Source organism: Pristiophorus japonicus, chromosome 27 (genome assembly GCF_044704955.1).
Source record: "Pristiophorus japonicus isolate sPriJap1 chromosome 27, sPriJap1.hap1, whole genome shotgun sequence".
Lineage (NCBI taxonomy): Eukaryota > Metazoa > Chordata > Chondrichthyes > Pristiophoridae > Pristiophorus > Pristiophorus japonicus.
In genome coordinates this window covers 6,004,221-6,028,373 of record NC_092003.1, presented here as the reverse complement: position 1 = coordinate 6,028,373, position 24,153 = coordinate 6,004,221, and the positions used below count along the sequence as shown (strand labels likewise).

General features: G+C 46.7%; 1 protein-coding gene across 1 annotated transcript; it reads right to left on the bottom strand.

The window, feature by feature from the left end:
- Positions 1-3,733: 3,733 nt before the first annotated feature.
- Positions 3,734-24,055, bottom strand: LOC139239329 (type 2 DNA topoisomerase 6 subunit B-like). The gene is made up of 9 exons (XM_070868004.1): positions 23,878-24,055; positions 17,870-18,017; positions 17,678-17,731; positions 15,137-15,246; positions 14,057-14,140; positions 12,139-12,194; positions 9,672-9,740; positions 7,914-8,104; positions 3,734-3,924 (listed from the first exon to the last, which is right to left on the bottom strand). The coding sequence occupies exons 1-9, from the start codon at positions 23,896-23,898 to the stop codon at positions 3,734-3,736; spliced, it is 924 nt and encodes a 307-aa protein (XP_070724105.1). The 5' UTR covers positions 23,899-24,055.
- Positions 24,056-24,153: the final 98 nt, after the last annotated feature.

The following is a 24,153-nucleotide window of genomic DNA, read 5'->3' as shown; positions in this document are numbered from 1 at the left end:
ATAAGATTATGGCTGATCTGATCATGGACTCAACTCCACTTCCCCGCCCGCTCCCCATATCTCCTTATCCCCTTATCGTTTAAGAAGCTGTCTTAAATTTATTCAATGTCCCAGCTTCCACAGCTCGCTTAGGCAGCGAATTCCACAGATTAACAATCCGCTGAGAGAAGAAATTCCTCCTCATCTCAGTTTTAAATGGGCGGCCCCTTATTCTAAGATTATGCCCTCTAGTTCTAGTCTCCCCCATCAGTGGAAACATCCTCTCTGCATCCACTTTATTAAGCCCCCTCATAATCTTATAGGTTTTGATAAGATCACCTCTCATTCTTCTGAATTCCAATGAGTAGAGGCCCAACCTACTCAACCTTTCCTCGTAAGTCAACCCCCTCATCCCCGGAATCAACCTAGTGAATCTTCTCTGAACTGCCTCCAAGTTGTGGCCAATTTATCCAGTGAGCCATCAGGGAAATACTTTCGGGGCATGCTTTACCTGTAAAGATATATACAGTCCATATGGACAGGGTAAACAAAAACTTGTATTTATATAGCGACTTTAACGTAATGAAATATCCAAAGGTGCTTCACAGGAGTATTAGGAGATAAAAAATTTGACACCGAGCCGCATAAGGAGAAATTAGGGCAGGTGAACAAAAGCTTGGTCAAAGAGGTAGGTTTTAAGGAGTGTCTTGAAGGGAGAGAGAGGTAGAGAGGCGAAAAGGTTTAGGGAAGGAATTCCTGAGCTTAGGCCCTAGGCAACAGAAGGCACGGCCACCAATGGTTGAGCGATTATTGTAATATAGCTCCCCTAGTGGACAACCAATGTACTGCAACTACTGATAGTTGAAGGGTCATGTGGCAAAGGCATTTTTGAGAGTTAGAGCCACCTTGTGCAGTGTGTGTGTTAGTGATGTCGTAAGAATATATCACAATTATAATCAGGGATGCTCAAGAGGGCAGAATTAGAATTAAACTTACACAAATGCATACAATGTGATGGTCCAGACAGTTTAACAACAAAATATACATAGCATGATTGACATCTGTAATAAAATAAGTCATCATCATAGGCAGTCCCTCGAAACGAGGATGACTTGCTTCCACGCCAAAAAAAAGGATGTTTCGAAAGAAGAACCCGAACTACATCCTGAAGGGTGGAAGATGCCTGTGCGTGGATTTTTTTAACGTGGGGTGGCCGTTGCACACCAGCCACCACACGGGCTTGACAGAGCTAGGTCTTGGTCCTGTGGCAAGGATTATCCATGACGACTGGAGACCAGCTCTGCTGCACGGACCTAGTGCACACACAGATCACAGTGTGGGCTGGCCTGTGCTGCCCCTGGGCCCTCGTCTCTTCTGGACCCTGAACTCATGCCTCTCCCGGGCCCCGATCACGTCCCTCTACAGTCTCTCGCCGCTCCTTCGGCCCGACCTCGCTGCTCCTGCTGTACCTGCCCACGCTCCAATCACTGACCTGGATCTTGGTGACGTTCACTGCCGTTGCTCTCCTGCTCCAGCACACGCTGCTCCCAGAAATGGTAGGCCGCCACAATGCTCCTTCCGCTCCCTGGCCTGCTCTGATGGTGCTCGCAGGCTGGGGGCTGCTCAGACTGCGGGCCTGCGAGCATCATCGGAGCAGGCCAGGGAGCGGAAGGAGCAGCATGGCGGCCTAGCCCAGCAGTCTGACATAGGATATACAGCACAGAAAGAGGCCATTCGGCCTAACCTGTCCATGCCGGTGCTTATGCTCCACTCGAGCCTCCTCCCGTCTTTCCTCATCTAACCATGACCTCCAAATGTTGACATTTCAAATGAAGGTGTTTCACACGAAGGTGTTAAGTGCTTATACTCTAATGTTGCAAAGTATACATCGCCTCAACTATTGGCTAAATACTTAATGTGTTGGTTTGTGTGTCAGTCTCATGCAGTCTATTCATTGAGCATTCAAGGTGAAAATCTCTCCAAGGAGCACAAGATATTTGAAAGTTATTTTCTTTGGAGACTGTAGACAGTATTTTTAATTCTTGTGGTGTTTATTTAATTTAAGAAAAAACAGTTCAAGAAGTTTTGTCTGTGTTGTATTACCAGTGAATTTTGTTTCAGCAATTGGAATTCTTAATTATAGAGTTGAGCAACCAGCCTTTTATGAGGCTGTGTATGTAGCTGCAGGACAGAGGGATTAATGCTAATAACAGTAATTATAATTAAGCCTGGGATATTTTGCACTGCAAATGTTTCCAGTCTCTACAAAATGAAGCTGGTATTTCAAGGACTTTTATAAATAAAGCAAAACTAGTCACAAATGCAAATTATAGTTAAGACAGATTGATTGGACTGCGCTGATATGAATGATGAATGGCCACTGTTACTGTTAAATACTCACAGCACCTTCTAGTGTTTCTTTTTCGTCTCTGCTAAATATTTGCAAAAATTCAGTGGAGACTGAGAAAAACAACACCTTACTCACAATTAGACCCCAGAGAAACTGTAAGCTCTCAGTGCAATGCATGTCAGCTCTGCTGGGCAGGCCATATAGTCCGCATGCCAGACACAAGACTCCCAAAGCAAGTGCTCTACTCGGAGCTCCCTCACAGCAAACGAGCCCAAGGTGGGCAGAGGAAACGCTACAAGGACACCCTCAAAGCCTCTCTGATAAAATACGGCATCCCCACTGACACCTGGGAGTCCCTGGCCCAAGACCGCCCTAAGTGGAGGAAGTGCATCCAAGAGGGCGCTGAGCACCTCGAGTCTCGTCGCCGAGAGCATGCAGAAATCAAGCGCAGGCAGCGGAAAGAGCGTGCGGCAAACCAGTCCCACACACCCCTTCCCTCAACGACTATCTGTCCCACCTGTGACAGGGACTGTGGTTCTCGTATTGGACTGTTCAGTCACCAAATAACTCACTTCAGTAGTGGAAGCAAGTCTTCCTCAATTCCGAGGGACTGCCTATGCTGATGATGATGATGCATATTACACAATGTATGCCTTATGTTTAAGACGCCATAGTTTTGTTTTTAACTCCCTGATTGTCGTAGCTGGTTGACTAACCGAGCTGTGCAAATCAGGTTGATCCTTGGTCTGTGTAGTCAGCTGATTTAAGCCATGGCAACAACTGGGGTGTTACAATTGGCTTCAGTGCTCTGAAGGACAAAGACTACCCTGATTTATGCCCCTAATCACTCCCTGCTGGAAGAGAACCTGTGTAGGCTAGCTGTACATAGGATCATTCTCGGACATGATACACCTACAGTTGAACAAGCCAACATTCGCTGTAAATTTATATATGATGAGTGGTCACTTGGGCAAGATTGGGGTGCCCATGGAGCCATATCCCAGCAAGGGGAGTAGAAGGGTAGAGGAGAAATTGGTGGAAAGAAGGGTGCAGAAAATAATTAAAGTTGGATAAATATATTGACTAGGCAGATAAGTACATATAACTAACAGTAAGAACCTGTAGACTTACCTTCTCTTTATAACGAGGGATCTCTGAGTAACTTTAGTTCTGTAACATTAGTGTTTGTGTCCATGTCCCAGTGTCTTGGCTGACCCAGGGAGAAGGGAAAGATTTTGTACCTATGTTAATATAAATATTACCTACGCTATATAAATACAAGTTGTTGTTGTTGTTGCTGTCCACTTTGCATGTTTTGTGACAGGAAATCACCGCAACTCAAATAAGGATATTTCACAGAATCCACACAGTTCACATAAACAATACTGTTACCTCCATAATATATCACCTTTGGAGAAACAAATAGGCAAAGAATAGAAACTTTCCTTCTACCATCTTTCGGTCTGTATTCTGAGTCAGACATTGTTCATATTGCTGCCAGTCTGCTAGATGGGATGGGTCCATGAAAAAAGATACAGAGTTTTTACCATCCTTGAACAATATGGGCAAGTCAGCCGGTCCATATATAAATATATGTGTCGAGTCAAGGAGTGCTGCTCTGTTATTATCAAGTATCAATACTGTACACACACCTCCCTCTCTCATTGAACTGTAGAAACGATTTGTTAGATCTATTATTTTCCCTACACTATGTACCATTCATAGTAACAAACTGTAAAAGTAATCATTTCAAAAAGATATACAGAATATTATAGTCATTTACCAGCTCTGCTCCATGATCCAATGACTAGATCACAAAGATGGTGCTCACCTGCCCCTTAATTTCCATTAATAGCTTCCGCTCCTGGCTGCCTCTGTTTTCGCCCCAGAGGGGCGGCAATGGCGGCGGTGAGCTCTTCCGGGCGGGTGGCCAGCTTCCAGCGCCCCGCCGGGGTTTTCGGGGCCGGTTTTGGTGTGGCACGGAGCATCACCGCCTGGAAGAAGCGAGCCGATGTGCAAGACCCCTGGTTGTGACACTCCCAGATCGATTTTTGCCTCCCGCCCGATCCGTAGCGCTCCATAGAGCGTCGTGCTGGGACCACCTGTGAAAATGGGCGGTACAAGCTGTCGTGGCTGCAGAGAGGTAATATCGGCCTCAGATAAGTGTGATTGGGGTTTTTTTTGTGATTTATGTAGTGGTGGCTGTGGGAGCACAAGCCTGCATTTCTTAACGCTTTGCTTCGGCTGCGGTCCGGAAATATCGAAAGGGTTAAAAGTTGGAAGATTCAAGGTTGGATCGAAAGAGGCTGTTAAACGATGTTAAGTATTTGGGTGTAATTTGTTACTATCCGAATTCATGACATTGTCTGTATGTTAAGTATTTGAGTACCTTGTTACTATGTGAACTCCAACCCTCTTCTCAATCTTCCTCACCGCCATGCTCCACCTCACAGTTGATAAGCTCCCCGCTGGAGTGGAGCTAAACTACAAACCAGTGGGAAGCTGTTCAACCTTCGCCATCTCCAGGCCAAGTCCAAGACCACTCCAACCTCTGTCGTCGAGCTACAGTATGCGGATGATGCCTGCATCTGTGCACATACTGAGGCTGAACTCCACGACATAGTCGATGTATTTACTGAGGAGTATGAAAGCATGGGCCTTACGCTAAACATTAGTAAGACAAAGGTCCTACACCAGCCTGTCCTTGCCGCACTGCACTGCCCCCCAAACATCAAGATTCACGGTGTGGCCCTGGACAACGTGGACTACTTCCCCTATCTTGGGAGCCTCCTATCAACAAGAGCAGGCATTGATGATGAGATCCAACACCGCCCCCAGTGCGCCAGTGCAGCCTTCAGGCGCCTGAGGAAAAGAGTGTTTGAAGATCAGTCCCTCAAAACTGTCACCAAGCTCATGGTCTACAGGGCCATAGTAATATCTGCCCTCCTGTATGGCTCAGAGACATGGACCATGTACAGTAGACACCGCAAGTCGCTGGAGAAATACCACCAGCGATGTCTCCACAAGATCCTGCAAATCCCCTAGGAGGACAGACGCACAGACATTAGTGTCCTCGTCCAGGCCAATATCCCCAGCATTGAAGCAATGACCACACTTGACCAGCTCCGCTGGGCGGGCCACATAGTTCGCATGACAGACACGAGACTCCCAAAGCAAGTGCTCTACTTGGAACTCGTCCACAGCAAACGAACCAAAGGCGGGCAGAGGAAACGTTACAAGGACACCCTCAAAGCCTTCCTGATAAAGTGCAACATCCCCACTGACACCTGGGAGTCCTTGGCCATAGACTGCCCTAAGTGGAGGAAGTGCATTCGGAAGGGTGCTGAGCTCCTCGAGTATCATCACCGAGAGCATGCAGAAATCAAGCGCAGGCAGCGGAAGGAGAGTGCGGCAAACCAGGCTCCCAGACCACCCTTTCCCTCAACGACTATCTGTCCCACCTGTGACAGAAACTGTGGTTCTCGTATTGGGCTCTACAGCCACCTAAGAACTCATGCTAAGAGTGGAAGCAAGTCTTCCTCGATCCCGAGGGACTGCCTATGATGACTATATGAATAATAGTAATTCATGACATGTCTGTATTTGAGTGTACCTTGTTACTATTTGATGGCATCATCTGTATGTTAATGATGTTAAGTATTTGAGTGTACCTTGCTGGGTAAATGCACCGCCATCGAAAGGCCACGTTAGTGAATTGAAGAGGATTTACTGTGATTGAAAGGCGGCATTAGAGGGAGCAGCATGTGGCGGCCCGGCCCAGAAATCGGAGCGGTCCTGGCCTGCAAGACCATCAGCAGGCCGGAGCCATTGGAGGGAGCAGCGTGCGGCAGTGGCATACCACAGCAGGAGGGGCAAAGGAGCGGCAAGAGTTTCTAGATGGAAGTGACCGGGGCCCAGGGGAGGCGGGAGTCTTGGGCCCAGAAGAGGCGAGGGCCCAGGGGCAGCACGGGCCAGCCCACACTGCGATATGTGTGTGCACTAGGTCTGTGCAGCAGAGCTGGTCTCCAGTGGTCTTGGGTAATCCTTGCCACTGGACCAAGACCTCGCTCTGTCGAGCCTGTGTGGTGGCTGGTGTGCAATGGCCACCACACGTTAAAAAAATCCACCCACAGGCATCTTCCACCCTCCAAGATGTAGTTCGGGATCTGGAATATTAGGTCCTTCATTGAAATACCTGTGAACTCATCCCTTTTTGGTGTGGAAGCAAATCATCCTCGCTTCGAGGGACTGCCTATGATGATGATGAGTACCTTGTTACTATAATAGTAATTCATGACATTGTCTGTATTTGAGTACCTTGTTACTATTTGATGACATCTGTATGTTAAATAATCCGTTTTGTGTAAAGTAATTCAGAAAGCAGTTAGCTGTGATTGTCTAAATGCAAAGAAATAAGAGTTCAAAGGCTTTTTAGGTATAAAGGGATGGAACTGGCTTTTGTCACTCACACACTTATGGACTGTAGAGACACTGGAATCTCGAAAGGTGTGTAACATCTGGAAGAGCTGCCTTTGCATGCAGAGAGTTGGCTTGTGAATGTCTGAATGTCTAAATTAAAAACCCAATCCGGCCTTTACTACAACTGAGTGAGTGTATACTTCGACGTTTAAAGCAACGAAGCGAAAAGAGCAAGACAGCCGTTTACAACAATGGCGTGAGTTTTTTTGGGTGTTTTTTTTCAGGTTTTTTTCTCCCTCTCTTAAAGCGTTCTGAGGCCAGTTCCTTAGCTCGAAATTTTCACATGCTAAGCCGGCCTAGCGCCCTAAGAGAGGTGTGCAATGCCTCCCTTAGCGCTCCGCCCCACACTCAGGGCCCAGCTGCCCAATTTTGCTGACTGAGATGCAAACTTTTCCCAGGCGGTATCAGGACCGCCCCACCGCCATTAACGCCCCGAAATCTTAAAAGCCCATAGTTATGCAAAATGTCCAAACACTTTTATGGTCGCACAAAATGATAGCTCCAGTGTTATTCGCCGTATTCTGTCCGAATTTTCACATTAGTTATTTACATGCCTTTGAGGAAGCTTCTGAAAATAATATTTTCAGGGAAACTCACAAGGAAAGCACAGTTCAAGTGTCGCAATGCCAAAACTGTTCAAACAAAGCCAACTTCTGCTCAGCGTTCAAGAGGAAATGAATTAGCTTGATCATATCTACCCCCATAGCCATCTTAACATCATCATCATCATAGGCAGTCCCTCGAATCGAGGATGACTTGCTTCCACGTCAAAAAGTTCACAGGTGTTTCAATGATGGACCTAAAATTCCAGGGCCGAACTAAATCTTGAAGGGTGGAAGATGCCTGTGCTTCGATTTTTTTTAACGTGTGGTGACTGTTGCACACCAGCCACCACATGGGCTTGACAGAGCTAGGTCTTGGTCCAGTAGCAAGGAGTAACCAAGATCACTGGAGACCAGCTCTGCTGCATGGACCTATTGTGCACACAGATGGTGGACATTGTACACCAATGGAAACATGGTACAAGAAGCATGCGCTTCAGCAGAGAAACACATTTCCCATTTACATCCACGTATGTTGTATACCCTTTCCGTTAAGGATACAGATACATTAGAAACTCTAGTGGGTTTGTTGGGATAGTTCTTCAGGCAAGGGCAGATAGCTGCTATTGGTAATATCTCAAGCGCTCCACACACGCCATCTTCTGCTAGTTTGTTGGGAACGGAAAGAGGAAAAGACTTCCCAGCAGTAGGGTGGAGTCTGCAACAACGGGAATCAGCTATACACTTAAAGTCTCTGCTCGGAAAAAAAGATAAAGTATAATTTGCACAAAGAATTGACAGTCATTAATATATATATAAGATCATTTTCATACATCAGAATGGAATGAGGTCACAGATCAGCCATGATCACATTGAATGGTGGAAAAGGGTCGAGGAGCTGAATGGTCTCCTCCTGTTCCTAAAATAAAACTGTGGTGTTGCAATTGTGGGAAGGCCATTCAGATGGGTGGTATACTATATTCAAATTGCGGATGGCGATAGATGCCTGCCTGGAGAGTGCAGAGTCTGAATAGTAATGAGGGAATGTTTTGAGATTAAGCATTATTGGCACAGAACATTGCTTGAAACAAGTGTTTTTCAGGAATTTTGGGCAGGGATGACAGGTAATTGTGTTGCATTACTGCCCATACAACTTTTCATCCATTAAAATTAATAGATGTACCATAGTGTAGCCTCCAGATTGATTGTGCTGATCTCACCGCTGCATTTCTGATACATGATCCCACAGCACAATGCGTAATGGAGTTGCAACCCAGAGATCGCATGTTCTCTTCCCGCTATGGCAACTTGTGAAGTTTAATTCAATAAATCTGGTTATTTGTTGGCTGGTACTAGAAAAGAAAAGTATTCTGAAACCTGCCAGATTGTTGTTAAAAACCCAATTGGTTCACTAGCGAACTTGCCACCCCAACCCAATCTGATCTACGTGACTCCAGTCCCACACTGCATGGTTGACTCTTATACCCTCTAGCAAGCCATGAAGTGCTAAAACAATCACTTGGCCCACCACCAGCTTCTCAGGGCAACCAGAAGCGCTGCACTGTCGGAGGGGCAGTACTGAGGGAACGCCGCACTGTCAGAGGGGCAGTACTGAGGGAGCGCCACACTGTTGGAGCGGCAGTACTGAGGGAGCGCCGCACTGTCGGAGGGGCAGTACTGAGGGTGCATCACACTGTCGGAGGGGCAGTACTGAGGGAGCGCCACACTGTTGGAGCGGCAGTACTGAGGGAGCGCCGCACTGTCGGAGGGGCAGTACTGAGGGTGCATCACACTGTCGGAGGGGCAGTACTGAGGGAGCGCAGCACTGTCGGAGGGGCAGTACTGAGCGAACGCCGCACTGTCGGAGGGGCAGTACTGAGGGAGTGCCGCACAGTCGGAGGGGCAGTACTGAGGGAGTGCCGCACAGTCGGAGGGGCAGTACTGAGGGAGCGGTGCACTGTCGGAGGGGTAGAACTGAGGGAACGCCGCACTGTCAGAGGGGCAGTACTGAGGGAGCGCCACACTGTCGGAGCGGCAGTACTGAGGGAGCGCCGCACTGTCGGAGGGGCAGTACTGAGGAAGCGTCGCACTGTCGGAGGGACAGCACTGAGGGAGTGCCGCACTGTCGGAAGGGCAGTACTGAGGGAGCGCATCACTGTCAGAGGGGCAGTGCTGAGGGAGCGCTGCTCTGTTGGAGGGGCAGTACTTAGGGAGCGCTGCTCTGTCGGGGGGGGGGGGGGGGGAGCAGTGTTGAGGTGCCGTCTTTCGGGTGTACATTCCAAGAACAGAAAAAAATAGGCAAGTCATTATTTAACACTTACGTTATGTAGTGAGTGCAGTCAGAAAGCACAGTTTGTCCTTTAATGCAATATTTGTCCTGTTTCTCGCATCTAAAAAAAAAGTATTTTAGTTACTGTTGATTCACAGAAAAGTACAGCACAGTAGGAGGCCATTTGGCCCTTTGAGCCTGCTCCGCCATTCAATATGATCGTGACTGATCTGATCTTGGGCTCAGCTCCACTTCGCTGTCCTCTCCCCATAACCCTTTGCTCCCTCATCGTTCAAAAATCTACCTCCATCTTTAAATATATTCAACGACCTAGCCTCCACAGCTCTCTGATTTACGACCCTCATCTCAATTCTAAATGGGCGATCACTTATCCTTAAACTAGTCCCCCACGAGTGGAAACATCCTCTCTGCATCTACCTTGTCGCGTCCCCTCAGTATCTTATGTGTTTCAGTAAGATTAGTGAAGATTATCCCCGGTGTCCTGGGGCCAATATTTATCTCTCAATCAACATAACAAAAACAGTTTATCTGGATATTATCACATTACTGTTTGTGGGAGCTTGCTTGTGTGCAAATTGGCTGCCGCATTTCCTACATCACAACAGTGACTACACTCCAAAAGTGATTCTTGGGCTGTAAAGCACTTTGAGACATCCAGTAGTCGTGAAAGGCGCTAAATAAATGCAAATCTTTCTTTCTTTTAAAAAAATGTTGCGATTAATCACTCAAATGCTCCTAAGTATCTACCATTTTATATAAGACCGTAGGGTAGAAATTCGATCAGCAAAGTTCATGTGCAATGCTTAACGTAGTTTTATCGCATTCCTGTGTGTGCTATCTTTATGCAGCTATTAACCCATTTAAAATAAACTGGTTCATGCTTGTGTACAAATAATGCAATGTAGCATTTATGTGTCAAATTCACTACTCAGAATTTTTACTTTCATAAGTCTGGCCATTTGACTCATCAAGCCCACACCATTCCTGTTATGTTTCAAATAAAGCAATGTGACTGTAGACTTGAGTAAGTGTGACCTTAGTCTCTTTATTGTGACTCCAGAGTGCTGGCACAGCATGGAAGGCCTGTTTATATACAGTGCTCCCAAGGGATGCTGAGATCCCTTGGGACTCCAACAGATGCACCCTCTGGTGATGGTAGAATGCTGGTTACAAGGTGTTGCATATATAACATCTCCTAAAAGGACATTTGGCCATTCAAACTTCATCCAGTGTCTGTATGACTATTCTAGCATGGCCCTCCTTTCACCCACCAGTCACCACTTGATGATCGCTTAATTTAAGGAACACCAAGTTACCTCACAAACTCCCCTGCAAAAGAAAGATCAATTGTATTAACCTTCCACATGCCTGGGTGTACTGTGCATTGCGGCACCTGGGAGTGCAAAATTGTCCGGGGAGGCGGAGGGGTGACTGAGGGGGTGGGGTGGTGCTGGACCTGCATAACAAAACGGACTGCGACCAAGAATTTTCTGTCCCAGTTTTCCTCAAATCTGGGAGTGGAGGGCAAGTGCAAGCCATGCCATTATCTCCAGAATATAGTCAATTTACAGCCCTACCCCACATCCCATCACTGTTTAATCACGTACGCATGCCTTTATCACTTTGAGGATAGATTTCTCATCAGTCTTCACCATTCACAAGCATCTGCATTATCCATAATCCTCTTCCATATAAAGGCCTCAACACCCACCACACCCTGCTCTTTCAGTTCCCTAGGCCCCAGCTAGTCAACATCAAAATCGTCATCTCACATTCAAATCACTCATAGCCTCCCACACTGTTTAAGCAAATCTTTTCTGGTCATATACCACTGTCCACATCCTCCACTCTTCTGATTCCAGATTGCTAGTGGCCCTGCGCCCTACCCACTCCATTGTGTAAGGCCAATCTTTCAGCCATTACATAATCATCATAGGCAGTCCCTCAGAATCAAGGAAGATTTGTTTCCACTCCTAAAGTGAGTTCTTTGGTGGCTGAACGGTTCAACACGAGAGCCACAGACCCTGTCACAGGTGGGACAGACATTCGTCGGGGGAGGGGTGGGGGGGTGGGGTGGCACTGATTTACCAGACGCTCCTTCCGCTGCCTGCGCCTGACCTCTTCACGCTCACAGGGTTGAGATTCGAAGAGCTCAACGCCCTCCCGGATGCACTTTCTCCACCTAGGGCGGTCTTCGGCCAGGGTCTCCCAGGTGTCAGTGGTGATGTCGCACTTCACCAGGGAGGCTTTGAGGGAGTCCTTGTAACATTTCCGTTGCTCACTGGTGGGTGGGAGCCTCAGCCATTACACAGGGAACTGACAGAGCATGGTGTTCAGGCTTATGTGCAGACGAGGATTCAGATCACGGAGAGTTCTGGATCAGCAGAGATTTATGAAGGGTGAGGCTGCAAGCTCCAGAAGAGTTATTTGTTACTAATAACGAAAAATATAAAGTGATATTCCATACACTGCTTTCGTGATGTGATAGTATGTCTTACCCAAAGATTTGAGTCGATACAGCACCATTCACTTTGACATAAAACTGGATTTTTACCTGAAAGAGAAAGCTTTCTTTCTTATTTACAGTTTTTAGAGATTTATGTTTAAGAATAATGTTCAAAGGCAATATTTTTTAGAGAACAGCTTATATCGAACTTACAATTGAAAGTGTATCTTTTGTCACCAAATATTTCTATTGTGACTGTCACTTTTCATCTTCCCCACTAATATATTGTCTTTCTTCATTGGTTAAGTCTCTTGTGCTTTTCGCCTTTCTAATTGATTGTTATTTTCCATTTTTCTTATTCACCAATCATGTTATACAAAACGTCTTCCACCCATTTTCAATTTGCCCCCAAACACCTTCTAACTAAAAATGCTGTAACAATTGTACTTCAGCAAAAAAAACAAATTCTTTAAGCTATAGCACCAATGGTGAGCTGAGAGTGACTGCCCTTGACATCAAGGCAGCATTTGATCGAGTGTGACCTCAAGGAGCCCTAGTAAAATTGAAGTCAATAGGAATCAGGGGGAATACTCGCCACTGGCTGGAGTCATACCCAGCACAAAGGAAGATGGTTGTGGTTGTTGGAGGTTAATCATCTCAGCCCCAGGACATTGCTGAAGGAGTTCTTCAGGGCAGTGTCCTAAGCCCAACCATCTTCAGCTGCTTCATCAATGGCCTTCCTTCTATCAACAGTTCAGCAGTGGGGATGTTCACTAATGATTGCACAGTATTCAATTCCATTCGCAATTCCTCTGATAATGAAGCAGTTCATGCCTGCATGCAGCAAGATCTGGACGACATTCAGGCTTGGGCTGATAAGTGGCAAGTCGCATTCGCGCCTCACAAGTGCCAGAACAATGACCATCTCCAACAAGTGAGAGTCTAACCACCTCCCCTTGACATTCAGTGGCATTACCATTGCCAAATCTCTCACCCCAATCAACATCCTGAGGGTCACCATTGACCAAAAGCTGGACCAGCCACATAAATACTGTGGCAACAAGAGAGGGTCAGAGGCTGGGTATTCTACGGCAAGTGTCTCACCTCCTGACTCCCCAAAGCCTTTCTACCATCTACAAGGCACAAGTCAGGAGTGTGATGGAATACTCTCCACATGCCCCAATGAGTGAAGTTCCAACAACACTCAGGACAACACCATCCAGGACAAAGCAGCCCGCTTGATCACCACCTTCAACATTCATTCCCTCTACCACCAGCGTAGATGCTATGTGTACCATCTATAAGATGCACTGCAGCAACTCGCCATGGCTTCTTTGGTAGCACCTCCCAAACCCACGACCTCTACCACCTAGAAGGACAAGTACAGCATCACCTGCAAGCTCCCCTATAAGTTACACACCATCCTGACTTGGAAATATATCGGCCGTTCCTTCATCATTGCTGGGTCAAACTCCCTCCCGAACAGCACTGTGGGGTCACCTTCACCACAAGGACTGCAGTGGCTCAAAAAGGCTCACTACCACATTCTCAAGGGCAATTAGAGATAGACAATAAATACTGGCCCTGCCAGCGATGCCCCACATCCCGGAACGTATTAAAAAAAAGCTCTTGCTCTTCCCTCTATATGAACCTACATTTTTTTAATCACATTACAAATACATAAAAATAGAAACTTACCCCTCAACTTGGCTTCAACAGCTTTCCTCTCCACCCTCCACAAACTATGGCACACCCCACTTGTCCTCTGACCCTCCTGTACTCACTCCAGACACATCCAACCCTGTAATTCATGATCCCCAGCTGGTCAGCCGATACTCCATGTTTGAAGACTCAACGTATTGGCCTCAGTGTGAAGAAACAAAATTTCCGGCTATATATTCTAACGTGATTTAATGTTTTATTATTCCTAGGTCACCCAGTTGCTCTGGTATGTCCGTCATACTCAATACCTGTGGATGGACAATACTGATCCTGTGTAAGAAATGCTTGATAGTTAAGCAGTCTGTCATCACAATGCTGCTCCTCGCAGAAATCTAATTAACACAGAAATAATAGATTGATTTGGGGGAAGGAAAAACAGTGATAATGGGATTAACTAATAATTGATAATTCAAGTTCTGTACCAGACGGAATCTTAAGCTTCATGATCTAGACTTTTCCTATATATTACTCAATATTTTCCTGTATATTCTTGAGCCTTGAATGAAAATACACAAGTAAATTAACAGAACCAAAAAATGACTATACTTTGCAAAGTCATCAGAAAACACAATATGTAAAGTGCGTCAAAATAGTTAGTTAGCCATGAGATAAAGAAGTATTCAACACAGTCTGAGGCAGTGTGAGCTGTGACTCGGTGGGTAGCACTCTCTCTCTCTCGCCTCTGAGTCAGAAGGCTGCGGGTTCAAGTCCCACTCTCGGCTGACACTCCGGTGCAGTGCTGAGGGAGCGCTGCACTGTCGGAGATGCCATCTTTCGGGTGAGACATTAAATTGAGGCTCCATCTGCTCTCTCCGGTGGACTTAAAATATCCAACGGCACTGTTTCAAAGAAGAGCAGGGGAGTGTAATGGCCAAAATTTGTCCCTCGATCAACATAACAAAAACAGTTAATCTGGTCATTATCACTTTGCTGTTTATGAGAGCTTGCCGTGTGCAAATTGGCTGTCACATTTCCTACAGTGATTATACTTCAAAAATACTTCATTGGCTGTAAAATGCTTTGGGATATCTGGTGGTCATGAAAGGTGCTGTATAAATGCAAGTCTTTCTGTCTATATATTTCAGGTCCTGTAAGGAAATTAATAGGTAAAATAACCCAATGGGTTGATTAGTTGAAGTAGAAAGTTGCCATATAGACCAGAAACATCCCAGAGATTCACTACCTTAATTTGCTAAGTCACTCATCAGGAGCCCTTACATATACTTATATTCAGCCTGTACACAATTACAAAAATGAAGACATAACAAGTAGCAGCAACAATCAAACAGTTGGTGGCATCTAGCGAGGGTCGACTGCACTGTTTGTACCTCAAATGTCAGCCTGAGTTCTGAAGAGATGAACTTCTCATTGAAATCATCATTTTCTGTGTCTGGTTGTACCACACTTAGGGTTAGCTGGTGTAACAGCTTTTCTATTACTGAAAAAAGAGATCGAAGTTACTGGAACAAACATACATACATTTGAAGTCATCTTATTTTGTGAGGTCTAACAGTTTTAGGATCTGGAGGGGTTTTCACTTTGAATCAAATACAGAGGAAATGCATTGCACACAGCACAGTGCGATGTTACTTTGCTCCCCAGATTTCCTTTGGTATTTCCACGTAATGTACTATTTTTAGCAAAATTGTCAGCTGTGGCTCCGTGGGTAGCATACTCGCCTCTGAGTCAGAAGGTTATGGGTTCAAGTCCCACTCCAGGAACTTGATCACATAAATCTAGGCTGACACTCCCAGTGCGGTGCTGAGGGAGCGCTGCACTGTCAGAGGTGCCGGCTTTAGGATGAAACGTTAAACCGATGCCCCGTCTGCTCTTTCGGGTGGACGTAAAAGATCCCATAGCACTATTTTCAAGAAGAGCAGGGGGAGTTCTCCCCGATGTCCTGGGGCCATTATTTAACCCTCAATCAACATAACAAAAACAGATTATCTGGTCATTATCACATTGCTGTTTGTGGGAGCTTGTTGTGCGCATTTTGGCTGCCATGGTTCCCACATTACAACAGTGACTACACTCCAAAAAAGTTCCTTCAAAGCACTTTGAGACATCTAGTGGTCGTGAAAGGCGCTATATAAATCCAAGTCTTTCTTTATTTCTTTCAAAATTGTAAATGTGTTCCAATAATGTCATTTCGTAAAAATAGCAATGAGAGGAAATATTGCCATTCTGATTCAACAACAGTGACCAGAGGAAGGCTCCCCCTCCCACGCCCCATGAAGAATTAGTAATCTATTCTGTCCTGTTTCTGGGAAGCACTGTGCAAAGGCCAGCTCCTTTCCCATTGGAGGTGGGGAGGGGAGAGTGGAGTGGGAGGATTTTCTCTGTGTACAAGGTGTAAGAAAATTGCAAGCCTGTTTATATTGACAATTCTACTATATCTGTTGCAAAGAGCAAAATCTTACTCCATGAAGAGGAGAAAACATAAGAAATAGGAACAGGAGCAGGCCATATGGCCCTTCAAGCCTGCTCCGCCATTCAATAAGATCATGGCTGATCTGATCATGGACTCAGTTCCACTTCCCTGCCCACTCCCCATAACCCTTTATCCCCTTATCGGTTAAGAAACTGTCCATTTCTGTCTTAAATTTATTCGATGTCCCAGCTTCCACAGCTCTCTGAGGCAGTAAATTCCACAGATTTACAACCCTCTGAGAGAAGAAATTTCTTCTCATCTTTGTTTTAAATGGGCGGCCCCTTATTCTAAGATCATGCCCTCTAGTTCTAGTCTCCCCTATCAGTGGAAACATCCTCTCTCCACCTTGTCAAGCCCCCTCATAATCTTATACGCCTCGATAAGATCACCTCCCATTCTTCTGAATTCCAATGAGTAGAGGCCCAACCTACTCAACCTTTCCTCATAAGTCAACCCCCTCATTCCCGGAATCAACCGAGTGAATCTTCTCTGAACTGCCTCCAAAGCAAGTATATCCTTTCGTAACTATGGAAACCAAAATTGCATGCAGTATTCCAGGTGTGGCCTCACCAATATCTTGTATAGCTGTAGCAAGACTTCCCTGCTTTTATACTCCATCCCCTTCGCAATAAAGGCCAAGATACCATTGGCCTTCCTGATCACTTGCTGTACCTGCATATTATCCTTTTGTGTTTCAAGCACAAGCACCCCCAGGTCCCGCTGTACTGCAACACTTTGCAATCTTTCTCCATTTAAATAATAACTTGCTCTTTGATTTTTTTCTGCCAGAGTGCATGACCTCACACTTTCCAACATAATACTCCAACTGCCAAATTTTTGCCCACTCACTTAGCCTGTCTATGTCCTTTTGCAGAAGTTGGAGGACCAGTCACCTTGGGTCAGTTTTTGCATTCCTACTGGCAGAAACCCGGATATGGGCCAAAGGCGGGTCTATGGAGTTAGGTCGTAGATTAGCCATGATCTCACTGAAGGGCGGAGCAGGCGTGAGGGGTCAATGGCTTCCTCCTGTTCCTATGTTCCTGGGGCCTGATCTGCCCAATCACTGAGCTTTTGCATATTCATATTTAAAAATAAAGTGGACAGCAATGGATATGAACCAGTTTAGAATGAAATAAGATTTATTGTTTAAAGTCCTTACTGTAATGTATGCACCTGTGAGTATGCTCACAGATTTGTAGAGCTGTTGCATTGTGAGTGGCTTCACCAGCCACGTGATGTTCACAAAACTCAATAAAACCCCAGTCAGTTGAGTCTAGGTCATACACGATGAGGTATGCAGTTGTGAGCCTGGTGGATGAATTGGTAATGTGTCGTGTGATTGTTAAACCTTTGTTAATAAACCAATTAGTTCTTAATAGCAATGTGTTGTTATGAATTCTTAAGCAAAGATCCCATGAAGCAAATACATTATGCTTACCTTTGTAAAAATTAGCTGTTTGATTGTTGGTGATCCAGTGTCCGGTAGCTGCAACTAGTCAAATTGGAATCATTAGAAAATTAACATTGTGACAAAAAACAAATCGATATATAACACATATGGGATTAAATGTTACATTTCACTTTGGGTGCTATTAAATTTGCGTACCTGTTTAGGTTACTGTGCGCCTACCTGTTACAATACAGAAGAGACATTCCCTGTGTAAGCGTAAGGTGCCGTTTTCTCCATTAACCAGTACATACAGATCTCCTTCCAGCTCAGTTGATCTTCTAAATTTTCTGTTGTCATTTTTTATATGTATAATGAGGTATTCTACAATCTGGAAACAAAACATACTGTGTCCAACTGAGTGCTGACTAACATTAAAGACTGCCTTGTGCCGAATATGTTATATTTGATGCATGTACTTTGATTCCTATCTAGGCTTATCCAAGCAATGCAGTTTTAAAAAGAAACATGACACTTTAGATGGGGAAGATAACCTTGCCTTGTAATATCATAAGCAAAATTTCCCCTTCTCTTTAACCTAGTGCTGATAGCATCATACAACAATTGAGAAACAAAATTGTTTTTTAAGAGGTCAGCTTGGCTCAGTTGGTAGTACTCTTGCATCTGGGTCAGTCGTTTGACTTCTTACAACTCCACAGGCAGTGGTTGTCCTTTGGTACTTCCGCTAAGTGATTATTCTTCATGTGTGAATCTATCAACAAGCAGTGCCAGGCTATTCTGCACGATGGGCATACAACCAGGCCCAATTCTGTCCTCATACAACCTCTATAGAATTGTAGTCAGTGATCATGAGCAGGATCCCTGGCTAGTTTTCCCTCTCGTCATCTAGGGAAACACAGTCCAATTATTGCACGCTTACTGCGCTCTCGGCTGTGCTCAGCTGAGGGGATAAAAACGTGGGCTCTTTCTGGTTGGCATGGCTAGGCTCAGTTGGTAGCACTCTCTCGCCTGAGTCAGTAGGTTGTGGGTTCAAGTCCCACTCCAGAGACCCAAGCACAAAATCCTGGCTGACACTCCCAGTGCAGTACCAAAGGAGTGTTGCATTGTTGGAGGTGCTGTCTTTCGGCTGAGATGTTAAACCGAGGCCCCGTTTGCTCTCTCAGGTGGACTTAAAAGATTCCATGGCCACTATTGGAAGAAGAGTAGGGGAGTTCTCCCTGGTGTCCTGGGGCCAATATTTATCCCTCAACCAACATAACAAAAACAGATTATCTGGTCATTATCACATTGCTGTGTGTGGGAGCTTGTGCGCAAATTGGTTGCCGTGTTTCCCACATTACAACATTGACTACAGTTCAAAAGTATTTCATTGGCTGTAAAGCGCTTTGAGACGTCTGGTGGTCATGAAAGGTGTTATCTAAATGCAAGTGTTTTATATGCCTCAATATTGATAACATATCCTGTTGAGTTTGCCATATGCCTCATATTGATAACATATCCAGGGGCAGCATGGCCCAGCCCACACTGCGACATGTATGTGCACTAGGTTTGTGCAGCAGAGCAGGTCTCCAGTCGTCTTGGTTAACCCTTGCCACTGGACCTAGACCTAGCTATGTCAAACCCGTGTAGTGGCTGGTGTGCAACTGCCACCACAAGTTAAAAAAATTCACGCACAGGCATATTCCACCCTTGAACATACGGTTTGGGACCTGGAATATCGGGTCCTTCATTGAAACACCCGTGAACTCATCCCTTTTTGGCCTGGAAGCAAGTCATCCTCGATCTGAGGGACTGCCTATGATGATGGCTCAAAAAACTAAGGTGGCCACTCAAAAAAGCAGGCTGGGAATTTAAAGACATGGGGCTAGAACTTCCACTTTTGAGTTTATCATCCAAAAATGGGCGTTATATCCGGCGTGGGCGCTAAAAAAAGGTTTTCAGATCGCTGGCTTCTTGTCCATTCTCAAAACACCTAGTTTACATTTTTGAAAATAGGCGTTACCGTGAGCGATATCAAATGGGCGTTAGCGTAAAATTTTTCTGACCTTCTGCCGTAAAGTGTGGCTGTCCTTAGCAACGGCATGGCAACGCTCGATTCCTGTGATTCAGGAGGTCAAGGGTCACCATGACATGCGCAGAAGAGGAGACAGAGAGAGAGGGAGCTCAGAGAGACTGAAGGCAGGCTGGGTGTGGCTACTTTGGGAGGAAGGAGGGAGACTTTACAGCTTTACAGCAAGTAGGCAAACAAAAAGTAGCTGTTAGCAGCTACATATTTGACCGAATTTGCCCTATAATGGAGGGAGAGGAGGAGGCATCACAGCACGCTGTGGAGACTGACGCTGGAGAGAGCAGTGAGGTGGGAGAGTAGCACATTGGAGGCCGCAAAAGAGCCAGGAGGTTCTCGGATGAGGCAAATGCCTCCCTCTTGCAGGAAGTCGAGTCACGCTGGGGTGATTTGACACAGAGGGCGTGGGAAGCCCACCCCAAAGGCTTACCAGAGGATATGGACCGAGATAGCAGAGGTGGTCTCGTCGGCGACCAACGAGGTGCGTGAGGGCAACCAATGCCGCAAACAATGGAACGACCTTGTGGGATCTGCAAGAGTAAGTATTACATTGATTTACATGTATATAATTTGATTTGTAACAGTCATGAATGACTATCAGCAGATGTGAGGTCTTGCACTTTTACCGGGAATGTTTTACTCAAAGCCTGTGGTTACGGTGTACGTCTTTAGGTAAAGAATGATAATAATCATAATATCATCATCATAGGTGGTCTCTCGAAACGAGGACGACTTGCTTCCATGCCAAAGTTCACAGGTTTTTCAATGAAGGACACGAACTATATCCTGAAGGGTGGAAGATGCCTGTGCGTGCATTTTTTTAACGTGGGGTGGCCGTTGCACACCAGCGACCACACGGGCTTGACAAAGCTAGGTCTTGGTCCAGTGGCAAGGATTATCCAAGACAATTGGAGACCAGCTCTGCTGCATGGATCTAGTGCACACACGCATCGCAGTGTGGGCTGGCCCGTGCTGCCCCTGGGCCCCGAACTCACGCCTCTCCTGGGCCCTGATCACGTCCCTCCACAGTCTCTCACCGCTCCTTCACCCCTACCTCGCCGCTCCTGCTGTATCTGCCCACGCTCCAATCACCGACCTGGATCTTGATGACGTCACTCTTCACAGCCGTCGCCCTCCTGCACCTAGCAATGGCATGCCTCCACGCTGCCCATGGCTACCGCTCACCGCTCCTTTTATGGCCCCGACCTGCCGCTGATGTTCCCTGGCAGGTCGGAGCCTCCACGCTGCCCATGCCCGTGGAGGAATCATAATAATTATGATTACATCTGTCAGTTACGTGTTGTATCAGTGTCTGTGACAGTACCTAGCAATGATATCATGCAATGATCTCATGTCATGTTGTCCTGTCACCTTTTACAGCAGAAGCTATCAACAATAAGGTCCATGCAGAAGCGAACGGGTGGGGGGGCCACCAGTCCCCAGCGACATCACTGACATGGAGGAGTGAGTGCTAGCACTCGTGGGGAAGCCGCGGACTCATCTGCAGACCCTGAAGTGATGTCACGTGAATAAAGCTTACAACATTGCGTGATGTAAAGTCAATAGATGCCACACCAACTCATATCCGACCAATCATATATGATAGATGATTAATAAAAGTGTCATAGAAATAATGCTGGCCTAATGAGAATCATTGCAATCCACAATGTGTTGAAGTTCATGAAATGTAATGTCTGCGATGATTTTGAGAATGGTGGTGCTTTTATCGTGCATATGCTGTGTGTAGCGCTGGACTCACATTGTCACCCTAGCACCCCCTTCTCCTCTAACAACCTCATTTGTGTCTTGCAGCTCAGCCAACAGCACGGCTCCAGGCAAGGCCACAGAGGCCACAAGGTGGGGGCGCGGGGCAGGAGTCGGCGGACGATTCTACTACATCTGGTGCTGAGGAGCTCCGATTGTCACCCGTCAATCCGCTGGGTCTGTTCTCGATGGATGAGAGCGCGGACTTCGAAGAACCTGCATCGCCAGGCTCCAGAACCCATTCTGCCCCAAGGCCATCTATTGGTCCTCCGGTCATTCCCGCCTCCACTCTGGAGGTGCCAGCTCCAAGCACCTCTCCACAGGGCACCCCATTTGTCCCCAGGATGGCGCTGACCCCGCGGAGGCCTCGTGGACGCGGCAGGTCTGTTCCACGAGCGCGACATGACAGCGGAGAGATGGTACAATTGTCCAGGAGGACTGTAGACATTGGTGACCAGCTCATCGAAGCTTTGGGGGGCATATCCTGACACCTGCCCACCATGTCCGAGTACATTCTGCGCATGGCGGAGTTCCTGGATGCCACAGCCCTCCCAGTGGTCCCAGAGTGCGGCACTCCACCCCTAGGTTCCGCACCACCACTGCGAACGACAGATGTGAGCAAGGACCAAGATGCTGCTTCTGCATCAGAGAATGTTGCCCCCTCGGCATCCCCCGCTCCCGTACCCGTTCAACCAACGCATCAGCCTTCATCCCCCCCAATGAGACACCGCCTGAGGAGCTCCTCAAGCCAGGCGCCGTGGAGCGAGGAGGGGAGAAGGGATAGAGATGGGGAGAAGAAAGAGAGGGTGGAAGGAAAGTGAGATGCATGTGTGCAGGTGATGGCTGTGTTATATCTCTATCTGGGTGCATGTAATTTGTTGCAATGTATGGGGGCTGGGGACCACGCTCCTGCTTTGCCTTTGTATTCTATGTTGCTGGACATGTTGACCATGTGATTTATGTCAATGGTGGAAAAAGTGGGATGTGGGCGGGGGTTGGGTGTTATTGGCTGTGGTACTTATGATTTCAGACCAATGTTGGTATTAAACTTTTGATATTGAACATAAACTTGTTGCGCATTGTCTCAGATACCTGGACCGTTACACACTGGTGATTCCTTACTGTGAAAGGGTTAAATACAACTTAACATCAATCAACGTCAACTTTAATTGGCACCAAGGTGATGGGCACCATTGATGTCTGAGCTGCACACACACGGCAGTGTGTCAGCATTGTCACTCACATCAGCGCTCTTTCAGGCAAATCTTTCCGATATCAGCTCTTCACGTAAGAGTGGGATTTAACAAATGCCAGCCACACCGCTGGCGTCCGTCCCGGTTAGTTCCAGTTTTTGTGGGCGGTTTTTTGAGCGGGCGATACTCTGGGTAATATGTGTGCGAGGTGGTGAAATTGACGGTGGGCGATCTCCATGGCCGGTAGTTTGGGTAAATATGCTCTTTACGGCAAAAAACAGCCGCCGGGCGTTATTATTGAATCTCGGCTTTAAGTCTGTGAGGAAAGTAACGCTGGGCGATAATATGGGCGTTGAAATCGCCCACTCTGCTGATTCCGCCCCCAAAAAGTGGGTGGCGGTAATATCTTTTCTCGGCGTTAAGCACATGTGGAAAGTAACGCTCGGCGATAAGTCTCCTAAAAAAGCCCGTCAGTTTGCATTTTGTGTCAAAATGGGCGATATCTAGGCGTTATACGTCATTTCAACGGTTAAATGGGCGTTAAAAAAAGTGCCGCTTCTAGCCCATGGGTTTGGGGGAGGACTATATGCAAAGGTAATTTTGCATTAAACCTATGCACTTGGCACGGCTTTACTTTTGTTTTGCATTTTGGAGACGGGGGGGGGGGCGGAGGAGGAAACCCTTTCATGTTGGCCGCTAGTTTGGGTAAATATGCTCTTTACGACGGAAAAGAGTCGGCGGGCGTCATTATTGAATCTCGGCGTTAAGTCTGTGAGTAACGCTGGGCGATAATATGGGCATTGAAATCGCCCATTCTGCTGATTCCGTCCAAGAAAAGCCGGCGGGCGGTAAGATTTTTTCTCTGCGTGGGGTAAGTAATGCTCGACGATAAAGTCTCCTAAAAAAAGCCCGTCAAGCTACCATTTTGTGCCAAAATGGGCAATATCTGGGCGTTATACACGGTTAAATGGGCGTCAAGCGGGCAAAAAAAAGTGGAGCTTCTAGCCCATGGGTTTGGGGGAGGACTATATGCAAAGGTAATTTTGCATTAAACCTATGCACTTGGCACGGCTTTACTTTTGTTTTGCATTTTGGAGAGAGGGGGGGGAAAAAAAACATTTCATGTTTCCAGCCAGTTTGGAAAGATGCAAGTTTCTTTCTGCGCTTCTCCTCATCTGATGGACGAGCACGCCCTCTGATGCCATTACCTGACGGACCGCTGCCTCCATTATGTACTTTAGATCAGCCCCTGTGTTGTTTGTATATGTGTGTGTGTGTGTGTGACTTTTCTCCCCGAGCCGCTTCTCTCCGACCGAGTCCCCGGATCCCGCACGCGGTCCAACGGACTCTCTCTCTTTGAAAATAAACCGCCATTCGCGCGCTCGGGCTTGCCGCCCAAAAAAAGCGCCCAGTGCGCCTGCGCCGCGCCTGCAGGCGGCCTCCCGTGCATGCGCCGCCTCTCTTCCCCCACGCCCCAGAATCCG